Below are 16962 nucleotides of genomic sequence, written 5' to 3'. Positions count from 1 at the left end.
TTTAAATATGGACATAATTTATCAAGAAACGTTTTGTGTTTATATAAATATTAATAAACCTGTTGCTAGTTTATCCAGTGGATGTTATGATTTGGATCAGATTTTGAGTCAAAATCTGTAACAGCACAAGGCACGTGTGTGTATTTTCACTTAACAACTAAAAGTTTCATCTTGTAACCAAATGTATTTAGAAACAAGTCAAAATCTGCATTGAAACCTTGTATTTGGCTTTCGTACATGTAGCTGTTGTTAAGTAAGGCTTAAAACTGAGTTCGTTGTTACGTATAGTGCAAGTCAAGCTTGTTATGTAAGCCTTAACTGAAGATGGTTATTGTGTAACGTTTAATTTGTTTTTTTTTTTGTGGTGCAAATATTAGGTTATGTTATTTATTACCTAAATTCATACAAAGGATAAAAAGTGAACTGACTGAAATACACTTGGTTTGAATAATTTTTTATAGTCCAACCGATTTCTTAGGTTTTTTAAATGTTTATTAATAAAACCATGTTAAAGTTTGTTATTTAAGCACAATCGATGTAATGATTTATGATCTTGTTGTAGGTCTATTATTTTAACATTTAACAGTTGTATTTTTTTATTAATAATAAAAGTAGTTTTAGTAACAAACTTTGATAATTTCTCAAATGTGTGTAGAACTTATTTGATGTGTGTTTGTGTGTTTTCTTATAGCAAAGCCACATTGGGCTATCTGCTGATCCCACCGAGGGGAATCGAACCCCTGATTTTAGCGTTGTAAATCCGTAGACATACCGCTGTACTAGCGGGGGGCAACTTATTTGATCTTTACGTCGAATTATTTTCAGTTTTTAGCAATTTTCGTCATCGAGAGAAGAAATATCCCCACAACACACAAACGTGTATCTCGATATATTTCTTAAGAACAATCCCCATTTTGCGCTTTATCCATTGAACATAAATTATCAATAGACGAGCACGCAAATGCTCTTTGAAATTAGGTATTTTCACGCAGCTTTATGAAATTCAGTTCCGTTTCGTATAGACACTTCTAGCGCAGATAGTCCTCTAGTAGCTTTTGCGCAAAATTAAAAAAACAACAAAAACAATACACTTCTTTTACAGAGAATGGTAAGTAATTCGAAAACACTATCAGTAGTCCCCCGGTGGCACAGCGGCATGTCTGCGTATCCGCACCGCTAAAAACCGGGTTTCGATACCCGTGGTGGACAGAGCACAGATAGCCCATTATGTAGTTTTGTGCTTAACTCTAAACAAACCATAACAGTAGCATTTAGAGAATTTAAATTATGATGTTAATAATTTTAAGGTTTCGATCCATCGTATCGAGTCTTCATGAGGTAAGGTGATTTGTCACACAACAAAATGGGTTAAAACGTTGTAATCATTGTACTTACAACTAAGTTACTGTTAGTGTGTTTAAATTAATTAGTTTAGTTGGTGTAGTTTGTCCCTTGCTAAATACGAACAGTTTGTTTCTTTTGAATTTCGCGAAAAGCTACACGAGGGCTATCTGTCCTAGTCATCCCTAATTTAGCAGAAGACAAGAGAAAGCCAGCTAGTCCTCACCACCCACCGCCAACTCTTAGACTACTATTTTACCAACGAATAATGGGATTGATTGTCGTATAATAACGCCCAACACAGCTGAAAGGGCGAGCATGTTTGGTGTAACAGGGATTCGAACTTACAACCCTCAGGTTGAGTCCTGCTTGCCCAAATATGAATATCAGTTAAAAATACTCGCGCTATAATCAGTTTCAGTCTTTTTTTTCACCTTGTGATGAATGTTGATTTTTCACTAATATATTAACACTATTCCAGCATTGTTAGTGTTTGTAATCCGAGAACAAACATTTTTTTTAGAAATAAGGTATCTTTACTCGCAAATCACAACTACCTTGATATTCTTCAAGGTTCTAGCCTACTGGAGGCCCAACGAACGAACGTTTGAAATAATTGATCCATATACGTGCAACCACTAGCTATATGATTTTATTTTTACAGTCAATGATATTTTGTCATGACATTTCTTTGTGATACAAAATAAACTCGACCTTGTAATGCTAAAATTTCTATAAGTCTTGTGTATACCCGGCAGGAATACTTTAACCTTGGATATCTCATGTTTTATACAATGTTCCAAGTTTAAGAACACAACCATTACAACAATTTTTTAAACATAGAAATCAAATGTCTTTTTTGTTGCTACAATGATTTTCATTTGTCGAAAAAGATTCGGTAATCTATTTTCTAAAGGTTTTTATTTGTCGTCAGTGCTCGGGTTTCTTTATTTCTTACAATGATTTCTATTTGTCAGTGGAGCTCGGCCACTGTTTTCTAACAGTGGTTTTCATTTGTTGCCAAAGCTTTAAAAGAATTTTAACTTTTAACAACAACTTATATTTGGCAACAGTTTGTTTGAGCGCAATGCTGCACAGTAGACTAAAAGAAAGGAAGAAAAATAAGTTAGCGATATTTGAAGAACAACAAAGTGGTTGACTTAACGCTAAGCGACTTAGCGTTAAGTTTGAAGGCTTATAACACTCGAATTCAGGTTTCGATAAACGTCGTTGGCGCGTATCGAAGCAGTGCCATTGTGTAGAGTTCTAACGAACAATTTATAAACGGGTACAAAATGGTCATTTTCTAAGAAAGATTACTTTTAACAGAAACAGTCATTTTTTTATTTACTTTCGTTAGTGCATATTGGTGTATAGTATACACATTACTACTCGCAATAAACGACCTTATATAACACCAAAATGTTATTTTTATTTAATTAGACACCCAGCGTTTCGCTTTACAATTTCTTTGAGAGCGTTTCACTAAAACACAAACTGAAACTGACACTACAAAGCTTCAAATGGCTTAAATGTTTTGTTTTTTAGAGCCCAGTAGTCAAATTATAGTTGTGTTTATGTACAAGTGTTTTGTACTTCTAAAACCCAACAGTTCAATTATAGGAATAAACCATTTGATTTATGTTTCAGTAAAATGCTTTTCACGAAGATGTAAAGCGAAGCATTGATTGTCTAATTAAATAAAAACATTTTGGTGTTATAAGGTCGTTTATTCCTAGAATTAAACTCATTTTTAACAATAATCTTTATTTGTTGTCATAGGTCAGCTTGCTTTCTAACAACAGCAGCATGGTTCTGTATTATTTCGTATATAATACGACCCAATCTCTTCATACTATCTCATGAATTACACAAGACGGATCTCTAAATCCATATTAAACACTGTCGTAGCAAAAACCCTGGAACAACTTACAATTTGAAATTACTAATCTTTGTTATCCACGTATATTGGGGGGAAGGGGGCATAGTTTAATGTTTTTCATGCCCGAACGGTGAATCCGAGGATTCATGGTTCGCATCATGTTGCTACAGAATTGCTCTCCGCCTTCTGGTGGACCTTGGGTGTGTTATACACCACTATTCAATTAGAAGGTCCCAATAATTAACGGTGAGTGTCTTTTAATTTACTTTAACAGCTCAACATTAAGGACGGTTAGGTCTGATGGCCCTTGTGCAGAGTCCGGCATGGCCAGGTGGTGAGGGCGCGCGACTCATAATCTGAGGGTCGCGTGTTCGAATCCCCGTCACACCAAACATACTCGCACTTTCAGTCGTGGCGGCGTCATAATGTGATGGTCAATCCCACTGTTCGTGGGTAAAAGGGTAGCCCAAGAGTGATGACTAGCTGCTTTCTTTCTAATCTTAAACTGACTGCTAAAGTAGGGATGGCTAACGCAGATAGCTTTCGTGTAGCTTTGCGCGAAATTCAAAACAAACAAACAAACAAACCCTTCTGCAGCTGTGAAAGAATATTCAAAATAACTGTTATTTGTTGAATGCTGTTACTCTAAATTGCGTTTCACTTAACCTTCGCTAGAGGACGACCGCCATTTTCACTCGTGTGACGAATATGTTTGTATGCACGCTGTAATATTTATTAAAGCTACAGATATAAATACATACACGGAAGTTGAAGGAAGGTAATAATTTACGCTCACCAGGTGTCGGGACATGAGTTCCTGGACCTTCATGGAAACGTCGAGGTTCCCACGTAAGTAATTATTGAGAGTACCACTATAGAGTAATGACGTTATAAATAAAATCGGGGCGACCATTACTGATTCTTCGACAGTGTATTTGCATAAAGTAGAATATGAGGTCACAAGCTTAATTGGAAATGATCTTAAAAACAAAACAAGTTTAAAAAAAAGCAGGTAAATCAAATGCGAGCCTACATGTCTCGAGCATTTACATTGCAATGGATAGCGACTGTGACACTCGTGTTTTCTGTTGCTTATATGTATGCATGTACAAAGTCTGAGTATTTAACCACATAAAATAGTGCTAACACATTTATAGTTTTCGTTTTCAATCATGGAAAATGGCAAGTAACGACAACGTTTTATCTGTCATCTTAGTAAAACTGTTAACCGATCATCGATGCTGTGACAAGCTTGTACCGATGATTCTATTGATTAGATTATCCGATATGGGTTCGAACCCAGTTCGATCTTAGTTTACATCTTTTTAAATCATCTGAAGAATGAAACGTTCTATTCCAACTCTAATCACTATATACGGTTTGTTTGAATTGTGCATAAAGGTATTCGAGGGTTATCTTCGCTAGCCGTCCCTAATTTTAAAGTGACATAGACTAAATAGAAGGCAGTTAATCAACATCGCTCACTGTCAACTCTTTACCAACGAATAATGGACTTGACTGTAAGGTTATAACGCCCCTTCGGCCAAAAAGACTAGTATGTTTGATGACGGGAATTGGAGCCCGCGACCCGTAGATTGCGAGTCGAGCGCCCTAACAATGAAGCCAGGTGTAATACATGATAATCGTACATGAAATTTAACAAACACAGTAATAATAACAAAAATAGTACCATAACTCCTTAAAGGGAAAGGCGAAACCATAAAATTGTGGCTTTTATCTATAGTTCTCACTTTGCATTTTCACAGGTACTACTTTTCCACTTATGGTAAAGTAACAGTTGTGTAAAATCACATTTCACATTTGGAAGGGATAAAAACTAATTATTCTGTTTGACAATGGTTTTAACTTTTAGCTTTTCGTTTTAAAAACACCATTAAAATTAAGTTAATTTTAAGGTTGTGATGTTCATCTGATTTCTTGTAATATTTATTTTATCTGATTAGTTGAACACCCTTAACGTTTGCATGCTCCGAGATCGGAGCAATACGACGAGAAGTAAGAAACCAATACTTTAGCTTAACAATAGGAACGTTGATTCTTTTTATGTTTATTCATCGTTTAGTAGACGTGAAACTATTACTTTGGAACAAAGATCGAGCGAGAGTTGGATAGTTAGCGTATCGACCTCGAGGGTCCTAGACTCGAACACTGACACCATCAAACAAGCTCGGAACTTTCAGCTGCGAGTGAGTTAGAAGAGTGACAGTCAATCCTACTGTTTGAAATTAGTTTGATTCGCTGCAGTCGGCGATGCTGCCAAAAATTAGTGGTGGCTATATTTGTACCAGAAAGGTTCCTGATTGGGTTGTTTATCATTTTTTTTATAAAACTGTTGGGGTAAACAAATAACCATTACAACCGAGCTGACCAAATATATATACTGGCAGTAAAATCTCGCGTAATTTTATGTAGTTCATAATTTATAAGTTACATTAACTGTATTAGTTGTAACTATCATCGGTAGCTTAGAAAACAAAACCTTCCTCAGGTGGCTAAATCCTTGTAAAATATCATTAGGCTTACGGCTGAAGCTTTCGTAAACCAGAAGGGTATTGAACTAAAGAAACAATGAATTTGAATCTTTATAATTTACAGTAGTAACAATAAAAAAATGTAATCAGCTGTTTTGGTTGGTTTATTAGTTTTGATCCAAGTAGACAAGAATTTCGGTACTTAATTTGTATTTACACACGTGGAAGGCCGCTTTCTCTCAGCTGCACACGTTATCTTGTGTGAAATATTCGCCACTGTCATGTTCACCCACTTCTCACAGCTCCTTGTAGCTTTTTAATTATGTAAAGCGAGAGTTAGGACTGCATATAAGTTCCTTATATATTCGTGTATATTAATAAGGGTCACCTTCACGGTATGAGTCAGGCTGATTCCCCATTTACTTATGTCTTACCCCTCACCGTTGTACCGAAATTTGAAGTGGTTTACGGCTTCCATAGTCGTACATAACCTTGACTGGCATCACTGTTAGAAGGCTGCTTCTTAAGTAATCCATTTATCACTGTGACTCTTCCTTTTAATGGGCGAAGTTAATCAAGTATTACAAAAGTAGATCCTCTTGATGTTTAGTTAATGTTCGTGCTTGTTACTTAGCATGAGTCCATGGTTGTCTTAGTTATTGAATCACACGAATGAGCATCGTGTCTTCTTCTTTGTGGGTATTTGGGTATGTTGAATTTTTAAATACCCAAAAGGGTCAGGTGCACAAGACCTCTTCCTCCATCCTTAGCTTTCATGTCGGCTACTATTATGTTGTTGTTGTAGTGCTTTTGGGCCAGAGTATCCCACAGTACTCCATCCCTTTTCAAGGCAACGTCCATGTATTGTCTTGATTTCCCCCCCTTTTTCCATTCTTCCTCTTTTATTCCCTTTTTAATTTTCTTCTATATATTTATAAAAACAAAAAGAATATTATACTAGTTTCAAGTGTCTAGTGCATGGTGGCCAGCTTGATTTATATTTATTAAATATATATTCATAGGAGAGGGGTACTTAGAACTATGTTCATCATGTATGTAGATCACATAATAAATCATTTTATGCCAATTTTTATTAAAATAGTTTAGTGCATTATACAAGAATCTTACAGATACTGTCTCTATGTTTGCATACTTTTGCACGAATGTGGATGAAGTACTACGTGGTACTTTATAGGCTGAGGTTAGGATTGAATTTTTGTAGTTTCTGTAATTGTTTTTGTGTTATGTTTATAAAGGCTGGACATAGGTATTCTATTATAGGTCTAATGTATGTTTTGCAGATTTTTATTATATTATCAGGTGATGTACTTTGATTTTTACCTGGCAAACTTCTTATATAATTTGCTCTTTTCCAGATTCCAGTCAGGATATTGTTAATATGTTGTATCTACGTTAATTTGGTATCGTAAGTTAATCCTAAAAATTTAGCCAAAGTAGAAGTCTGCAAAAGTGATCCGTTCATGTATAACTTTGGTGGATGTTTTTTTCAGTTTATTTACTCTGATGAATAATATTAGTTGGGTTTTCGGATTATTTATTTTTATTCTATATTTCTGGCAGTATTCAGGACTGGTTGGAGGTTTGTTGCTGCTATTGAAGGAGTGGGGGCACGTTTCCAGACTGCTACATCGTCAGCAAATTGTGATGTTAAACCTAAATGTAGGTCCGACAGTGACATATTGGTCACATACATGATAAATAATATAGGGCTAACTAACCTTCCCTGTGGGACTCCTGCCCCAGGTGAAAAGGACCTTGAGTGGGCTCCATTCACATCTAATTTACACTTTCTATTGTCCAGAAAGTCAGCCAGCGAATAATTCCCTGGGATAAATCCATATCCGATAACCTGTGGCGTAATCCGTTATGCCAGACCGTGTCAAATGCTTTCTCAATGTCAAGAAAGTAAGTTACAGTGCATTCATTTTTGTTAAAACTGTCTGTAATTGTTTCTGTTAATCTGAGTAGGTGGTCTGTATTTTCCAAATCCATTTTGAATTTCGGGTAATTTTGAATTTACTTCCAAGTATGTTAACAGTCGGTTACTAATTATTCTTTCTAAAATTGTTCAGATACAACTGGTTAGACTTATTGGGCGGTAATTGTTTGATTTATATGCTGGCTTTCCTTCTTTCTGGAACATTAATATTACTGCTTCCTTCCAAGAAACAGGGATATATCCGGCTTATAATGATAAGTTAAATAGAGCTGTTAGGTGTTCATATAACTTCTGAGTACCATGTTTTAGCTTGTACACCATTTTCTCCAGGAGCTTTGTTTTTGTGTGTTTGATAGCTGTTAGTACTTCGGTTACTGTTGTATCTTTTATCAGTTGATGAATGCTCCAGTCTGTTTGTTTCTCTGGTTTTATTAATGTGTTTACTGGGTTTTTGGCATGTATATGGTTTTGTTCTGTTCAGTGAAGTTATTGACTTTATTATAGAAGTGTGTGTTCATGTCTGGTTCATGGTGTGTTTTGTAGGAGGTCTTCAAATATATCTGCTTTTTCTAGGTTAGTGTAAGCGCATCGTGGCTCTACGTCAGTGAATGATCGTTTTAAAATCTCATTCAAAAGGCGATGTTTAACAAGTAGTGACATCTGTCTTAATTTTAAATTAACTTTATTTTTCGACTGGGGTAATATTTAAACTATATTTAAAAAAGTCAAAGGACCTTGCTATTCCCAAATCACGTATAAAGATTAATATATCCAATAGCTTATATCATCACGTATTAACCTGCTTGTGTTCATTTATTTCTTTTCTCTGAAAACTTCCAGTAACAATACACAATGAGATAAAATATGAAATTGAGAAACCTTAAAAACCATACTTAAAAGGCTGATGTGTTTATCTACAGTTACGACAGAAAGTGTTTGTACCCCTGCGTCGTGAATAGTGTTTCCTCATAACTTAAAAAGTATCACGATTAGGATAATGAAAGTATAATATATTATAAATATTATACTAACACACATCTACATAAATGTTTATGTAAATTGAACGACAAATAAACTGTTTATAAACAAATAACCAAACATAGGAGGGGTAGAAAGTGTTCGTGCGTCTACTTTAATGGTCAGTTGTGTAGCCTTTCAGGTGAATTACTTGGCGCAATCTTTCCTCATAGGCCTGCATGATCGTTTGACAGTACTCGACTGGTATTTTCTTCCATTCTTCTTTACAGAAGGCCTCTAACTCTTGCAAGTTTTTCGGATGATGCTGATGAACCCTGGTCTTCAACTCATGCGAAACGTTTTCAATTGGGTTGAGATCGGGTGACTGCGATGGCCACTCCAGAACGCTTATATGGTTCCTCTGCAATCAGGATTGCACATATTTCGATGTGTGCTTAGGGTCATTGTCGTGCTGGAAGATCCAACGACGCCCAAGCCGCAAGTTCCGAGTATCATTCTTGATATAAGTACATAATATATCAACGAACTCTTCTTTTTTTTCATGATTCCGTTGACGCGGTGAAGGCTGCCTACACCAGAAGAGCTGAAAGAACCCCATAGCATGATCGAGCCACCTCCATGTTTAACTGTAGGGTCGTTGTTCTTTGGAATATTTCCTTCCCCCTTCTTACGGAAAATATTGCGAACATCATTGTGGCCGAAAAGCTCGATTTTAGTCTCGTCTGACCAAAGAATACTCTTCCAATAGGTAAAGGGTTTATCTACATGCTTTCTTGCATACCTCAATCGTGCTTCTAAATGAACAGGCTTTAAATATGGAGTTCTACGAGGACGGCATGCTTTGAACCCAGAAGAGCGTAACATGTTCGTAACTGTAGAGGTGCTTACTTTAACCCCAGTTTCCTTTACCAGTTTCTGTATGTCATTACGTGTTAAACGAGGGTTCCTACTAACTTTTCTGAGAACCTTCCTCTTGGTTCTCTCTGGAATTTTGGTGGGGCGTCCGGAACGAGGGAGGTTAGTAGTTGATCTTGTAAGCTTAAACTTGACAATTATGCTTTGAACAGTAGATTTCGCCACATTAAGTTGTGTAGCAATACCGGAAAGAGACACAGGAGACCTGTAGTTTACAATAATTCGGTTTTTTTAAATCACCGGACAGTTGTTTTCTGTTCGCCATGATGACCAAGCAGATAATGACGGAGATGGCGCTAAATTGCCGGATGTACATTTTTTGCTGGCTAAATTCCAATAACTATGAACCCAGTGTCTAGTTTATTCGCCAAACTAAACAAAATTTTTACGGGAACATCAGTTTTTTCACACGTTCTGAAATGTACGAACACTTTCTGCTCCTCCTATTTTTGGTTATTTGTCGTTTAATTTACATAAAAATTTATGTAGATGTGTGTTAGTATAATATTTATAATATATTATACGTCTATTTGTCTAATCGTCATACTTTTTAAGTTATGAGCAAACAACTACTCGGAACGCAGGGGTAAGAACACTTTCTGTTGTAACTGTAGGTGTTAATATAGTGGTGGTTACAAATTATTTCAGCATGGGAACATTATTATAGACTATACATAAGTACCTATGGTTTGTGGGGAAGGGATATTTCCACCAGGGTAAATACTTGTTTGTTTTGGAATTTCGCACAAAGCTACTCGAGGGCTATCTGTGCTAGCCGTCCCTAATTTAGCAGTGTAAGACTAGAGGGAAGGCAGCTAGTCATCACCACCCACCGCCAACTCTTAGGCTACTCTTTTACCAACGAAAAGTGGGACTGAGCGAAACATTATAACGCCCTCACGGCTGGGAGGGCGAGCATGTTTGGCGCGACTCGGGCGCGAACCCGCGACCCTCAGATTACGAGTCGCACGCCTTAACGCGCTAGGCCATGCCAGGCCCTCGGGTAAATACTAAGCAGTGGCTAAAATTTTTACCAAAGAAAAACCTTTTTATGTAGTTAGACACATTAAAAATATTTCGTTCAATTGTACATGTAAAAATAGTTTAATTGATCCGAATTTAAACTTTTTATTAAAGTCAACAACGTACACAGCCATAACTTTTATTTTAACTGAGAAGACAAACCCAGTACTTTCAACATAAAACTTTACAAACGTATCATAATAAATATTTCTCATATTTTTGAAACTTGTTATAAAAATGAAGAAAAATGATAACAAAAAACAATTGATTTTAAAGTTTTAGCTTAGAGACTGAGTGGGTGGCAATCAACTCTAATTTCACTTCATTTATTAAACTTAAGTTTTGTTCGTACATTCGACTAAAATAACTTTTCTAAATCTAAGCGATTTTAGTTTCTCATATGTTGAAAATACCATATAAAAGAACTAAAACTATGAACACTAATACCAATCTTGGACAAAAACAGTTTAAAATTAAATTTCTTAAGAACGTCTGTGTAATAGTAGATTTTTAAAGCACTAACACTGTACCACCAATCTCTAATTACAAGGATGCATGCAGGAATGTATAATTATTAGATCTAACCATAACATGAAGGAATTTTCTTTTTTGTCCCCAGTTTAGGTTAAAAAAGAGAAGTGGTAGCTAGTGATTGTTCTTGTTAAAAATATATCCTCTGGATATTTTGGTAACCACAAGCTTAGCAGAAGAGTGATTTGCTTGAAGTCATAGCTGGCAATGTATCTTTCAATCTTCTGTGTGACAACCTTAACATTAAAGCTGCATGTTCATGTCATGCTGACTGAGATACTGTTTACCAAGTCATCCTACACTTTATGGATGAACATTAACCAAAACTTTGATCTACATCCAGTCATCAAAGATAAAATTCAGAAAGTTGCAATGAATATTGTTATGTGGTATTTCAACAGTAAAGTGTCCGTGATTCATAAGCAATAAGCATATTTACAGAAAAAAAACGTGTATAGCATATTTCGATAATGTTAATAGTGTTGTTGCCTCTTCTTCATAGCTTTGAGACTAGAATAATAATTTTTGGAAGTAGATATAAAAATTGTGATTCGTTTTATGTATATCTACTGTGAACTGGTACTATTTCAATCAATATTAACAACCAGATTTCTCTGTTCTGATGAGCAAGCAATTTTTAGCCTTCCAAAGTGGACTGTTCTCATATATAAGTGTTGGCTGATCAAATAATTTCAAACCTCCTGAATATTATAATAAAAATACATGTATCCTGTAGGTTAAACAACTTGAGAACAGAAAAGAAATTTCTTGCACTATTTAAATCTTAATTCAGTTATCAATCCCAAAATTGGACTTAAAATAAGAGAAACTTTTACAAACTTTTATTAAAAAAAAAAGACCGTGAGAATAGAAATACTAAGATACAAATATTAAAATCATAAGGCTGTTATAAAGAATAATTTGTATCAAAATAAAATTTCTGTTTCTTGTATATAGAATGAATGTAGCAGTAGGTCTAAGGAATGTGAACAGTCAATAGGAGAAAGAAGTCTAATCATGACTTACTTGGTAAAGAAGGAACTGTTCCTTACTGGTTTCTATTGAAGTACCAAAAAACATGTTTATACAACAATTTTACAAACTTTAATATCTATTTGTCATAAATACTAGAACTCTTGCTGGCCTTTACATCAGAATCTGCTTGACCTAAGTGATGTGAACCATATGCAATAAACCTACTGACAAGTTTACTACAGCAGTCTCAAACACTAAAATATAGTAATGATGACATATACAGGGTTAACAGCTAGTTGACATCAAATAACATGTCTCAGTGAACTTAACAGTTATGGTTGTTGAAGTTTTCTTGTGAACAAACTTGCAAGTCTTTGTGTGATTAGAAATGTATCTGATAAAGAAATGGACAAAAATGGCTTATGAAAGACAATGGCAAGTAAATAATTCACCCATAACAAAACAATTCTCAAGATGTTTTTTTTAAGTAGCAGAACAATGGATTCCTACTTTGTGACAATGTTTGGTAGGATCTCAAAGTTAGTTGGTGAGGTGAAAGTGATTCCACCTAAAACAAAGCTTGTATTAGTTTTTACAATGTGACTGAATAAATACTTTCCAACCAAGTGAAAAGTTCTGATAACAGTTAAGGGTTCTAAGTAAGGAGCAAATGCCACCTTAAGAAATCATAATACACTGTCAGATAGGAGGCCAAGTAATGAGAAGGAACTGTTCCGTGGCACCTCACTTTTAAAACGTACTGTAATATAGTTTCTCATTGTGAAATGGTTAAGTTTCTTCAGATTACACGTTAATGGAGGTTGGTTTACATGAAATTGCCCTTGTTTTAGAATCTATAATTTGGGCAGACGAAGGATAAGAAGTTGTCCGTTTTGCAGAGTGACGCTGACGTAGACTACCAACCCCTTGACATGGCAAACCAAACACACCTCTTGGGAGAATCATACGGGCATTACCTTGGGCAGGGCGGGAACCACCATGGGCCTTGAGATTGCTAAGATGTGCAGCATAGCCATCAGTGAGGACCTGAAATGCATATTATTTCAAAAGTTTCATTTAAAAAAAATTATTAAGATGGCGGGAATTAGAAACACTGCCTCTAGATTTGTAATATAACTTGTGCAGGTGCCAACATAATCATCTGAAATCAAGCTGCCATAGAAAATGAAATTCCTTTAAAAACTTACCTTTATATAGAAATTGCAGTAAATTTAATATTAATAGCAATGTACGTATATAGACTAAAACTTGCATTTGGTATGATGACCACTTCTACACTGTGGCAAACTTAAATGTTTTTTATACCAGTAAGATAAACATACACTTTTGACTAAATTAGCCAATCAGCCAGCAGATTATGTGACTTATAAAACTCTGAACATCCATATCTCTGTAACTCATCCTGTATTGGTAGCATGACATGGCCAGTGACATTCTACTATGTAACTTCCATATATGTAGCCAGACAGGAAACATTAATTATGACTAGAGTTCAAATTAGAAGACAGTTTGTGAAAACTAAACATAAATTAACCTATAGTCAGATAATAACAGAAAGTTAGTTGGCTGTAAACATCTTGAAGTGTCCACAACATACAGTAGCTAGAATATACGTAAACAAGTTATGAGGCTACAACTATATTTCCCTAGCAGGGGACATCTGGAAGTAAAAAAGGCAGAATAAGATGTAATGTGTTATCACCTACAGACAAACAAATATACACATAATTTAAAGACAACAAGGAATCTCTTGATCCATCTGAGCCATTCCATCCATACTGTGTGTAATTTAAATCACCAAAATTCAACAAAAACAAGTTGTAAGTTAATACCATAACAATATATCCTGTTCAATCACTGAAACAGGATGAAACTTAATTCACTGTTTCCTCCATGAACAATCAGGATATTGTCGTTTTTCATACTTTTTATTCCATAAGTTCTACTGTCTTTGAACTTGTACAAATAACCACACACTTCTAATTTTAGGAAAGTCTACAACTTTTCAACTAATTGTGTGTAAAGATCCATAGAACTCACCATAGCCATGGAATGCTGTTTCTTTGATGCTTTTCCCACGATGAAGATTTGTTCTCGCTGTAACCCCACAGAGGAATACACCCAGATGTCTTTACTTGAGCCATAGGCCACGTGGATTATGATGTCCACCTTTAAAAGATGTTCTGGTGGTATTAAATAAGGTTATTTCATTTCTTGTTCTTTGTTGAGAGGAAGTTGAATATATGAGGTTGTTTTGTATTTATGAAGGTCTAGCAAAACCTGTCACTACCCAAAACAGTGGTCCAGTATAAAAACTTGAGTGAATGCAAAAAGGAGAATGTTAGTTTTGATCCACACTACATCTGCACATTCAGTGTATATGAGGCCTTTTTACCCATTACCAGGGCTGATTGGGTTTGGTACTATGTATGCCATCAACTAAAGTAAGTGGGTGACAATTTTATTTAAGTCATTTTCAAAGCAGACTCTCAGATTAATAACACACTACTATTCACTTCTAAAACTAATTATCTTATTATAAACTTTACTATCCTAATGACCACATGAGGTTCAGAATGTTATAACAACAGCTTTAAAGGTAAAGCTTAGTGTGTAATCACACACTACTTTTTTACCAGCCAAGTCCAGTCAGTTTATTCGCACTGTACAATACAATGCATGTGAGACTAAATGTAAAAACCTTTTTTTCAAGTTCTTGTTTGAAAAGCCATCAGTACAAATAATGGCTCTTCAACATCTAATGTCACTGTCATGGAATAAATCACTATTCATCAGTTAACCTGAGAGTATATTCCTAGTGGTAATAGTAATAGTAAATAAGGTCTGAGATCATAAAGTATTATAGAAAGACAATTAATGTTCATTCTAAATCTTAAGTACAAGATAACTAAAGAGTTTTGATAAGTTTTAATCAGGTCATTTATAGAATTAATTTTGTACAATCATTACAACTAGTTAACATGATCCAAATAAAAAAACAAACTATTTCAGCCTTTATAAGGTTGGAGGCCGTCAGAGGAAAAGAAAAAGCTCTAACACTAACATCATTATTTGTAAACAAAACAAACTGCATTTCTCTCTAAATGTGAAGTAATTATTAGTGTAGTATAACCATGGAGAATGTTTAAAGGTTAAGCAACAAGACAGGAATCCTGTGGCCTTCATGTTAAACATAGTAGGATAACTTCTGGATTACATATTTACTGGTTCATCTAAATGCATGGTTACACTTACATCTTCCTTCAAGTGACGGAGATGTCCTGCCTTGTGACGCAAAGGATCGGTGGAAAGTCCCTCGGCAAAAGAAATTAACCCATGTGGAAAGTTGTGTTGGGACAGCCAAGACACCACCCTCTGTTGTTGCATGTCAGGACGACCCGTTATGTAGATTATCAGATAACCTAGCTCCTGCCAGTGTCTGAATAGGACGATAAACATGACTAATGACAGCAAATTTACAGAGCTTCAAGTGTTGTTTTTTTTCTGTATTTCCATTGTTTTAACTGTTCAATGTTTACAAACTTTGTTACAAATATTAAACTAAATGCAAGTTTCATTAACGAAACAAAGTAGAAAGGATGTTACCTCTTTGGGCTGTACACATTTTCCAATTATTAATTAAATTGAAATTCTGGTAAACCTTTCTATTGAGACTGTTTTTACAATGAGATAATTATTTGGAATTTGAACTACTGTTAAAAAACAAACAAACTAGATAACATTACACTTTATCTACCATAATAACCTTTATGACAAAGCTAATCAAGAGTACAAATTATTTGGAATTTTAATCTTTATAAAGAACAAAAACAGCGAAGCTCAATACATTTTAACAAACGTTTGAGGCTTAAGGAAAGTTAAAAGGCTAGAAACAAACATCATAGCTAAATTTTTTGTCATTGAAAAATGTACAAAGTTTTACGTCCATTCTAAATGTTTAATATAACACAACGTGTTGCTTTAAAGGTTGTAAACTGAATAATTAAGTGAAATACATTTCAAACCTTGTTCGACTTCACCAGTTTACTTTAAAAAGAGATGATCAGATTATTAAATAAAGTCCACAGACAGCTAAACTACCTGACCACATCCACAGCACCAGCTCGGACCTTTGGATCTCTTCCAGTGACAGACACACTGGCCGTAAAGGAACCATCAATACTAAAGACGACACACTCGGTTTTTGGTGGAACAACTGCCAAGAAAAAGTCTATGCAAGTGTGGTCACCTCTAGAAAGTTAATAAACGTTTTTTTCAAAGTTGTGAAATTTCTTAAAACAATTAAAATACGTTATATAGATAAGTTTCCAACAAGTTAGAGAAACCTATACTACTTCATCAAGTGAAGGTATTGTTCTAACAAGTTAATTTTTACTATACTATGACATCTGTTCTAGTAACAGTTAGAAGTTGATATATAATGTAGAAAATGGTTTTCTTGTAATTATTCGACAAGAATTAATAACATATTCAACATTTTACGGTAAACATGTACACGTCTTGTGACTATCTGGAATGTCAGTGTGGATGTTGTCCTAAAATGGAGACCAGAGTTTGTGAGTTGTGTAAAAAAGGCATGCTCTTCATGTGTTTAGTGTTCCTTTCTTTAAAATGGTTATAGAGTTACCATATCAAACTTTATTTTAATTTGTCATTCATTATTACAATATTATTATAAAGGTTGGTAGTGCATTGTTAGCTTAATATGTGTACTTGGAACTAGTATAAATCTAAGATGGCTGAACTTTGTGAGATGTTACTGGGTTTACACCTGAAAACATCATTCACAGTGAAGGTATCTAGCTGGTGAAACAGCCTAGTTA

The 16962-nt window shown here is 35.0% G+C and overlaps 2 protein-coding genes across 22 annotated transcripts in view; one reads left to right on the top strand and one right to left on the bottom strand.

The window, feature by feature from the left end:
• LOC143244175 (GAS2-like protein pickled eggs) overlaps positions 1-16962 on the top strand; it is a 73394-nt gene that overhangs the window by 45407 nt on the left and 11025 nt on the right. The gene's annotated exons all lie outside the window — the stretch shown is intronic.
• Positions 10654-16962, bottom strand: part of LOC143244174 (protein retinal degeneration B-like) — a 73340-nt gene continuing 67031 nt past the window's right edge. For 18 of the 21 annotated variants that reach the window (XM_076488374.1, XM_076488386.1, XM_076488382.1 and 15 more), the window contains 4 exons: positions 16220-16369; positions 15374-15557; positions 14159-14287; positions 10654-13144 (listed from right to left, as the gene is read on the bottom strand). In XM_076488374.1, coding sequence (XP_076344489.1) covers positions 12902-13144; positions 14159-14287; positions 15374-15557; positions 16220-16369 — 706 coding nt within the window. In that variant the 3' untranslated portion in view covers positions 10654-12901. The other 3 variants (XR_013024937.1, XR_013024936.1, XM_076488390.1) reach the window with 2 other exon arrangements.

Source organism: Tachypleus tridentatus, chromosome 2 (assembly GCF_004210375.1).
Source record: "Tachypleus tridentatus isolate NWPU-2018 chromosome 2, ASM421037v1, whole genome shotgun sequence".
NCBI classification, from domain to species: Eukaryota; Metazoa; Arthropoda; class Merostomata; order Xiphosura; family Limulidae; genus Tachypleus; species Tachypleus tridentatus.
Note: the sequence above shows the minus strand (reverse complement) of the source record. Positions and strands in the feature narration are given on the sequence as shown.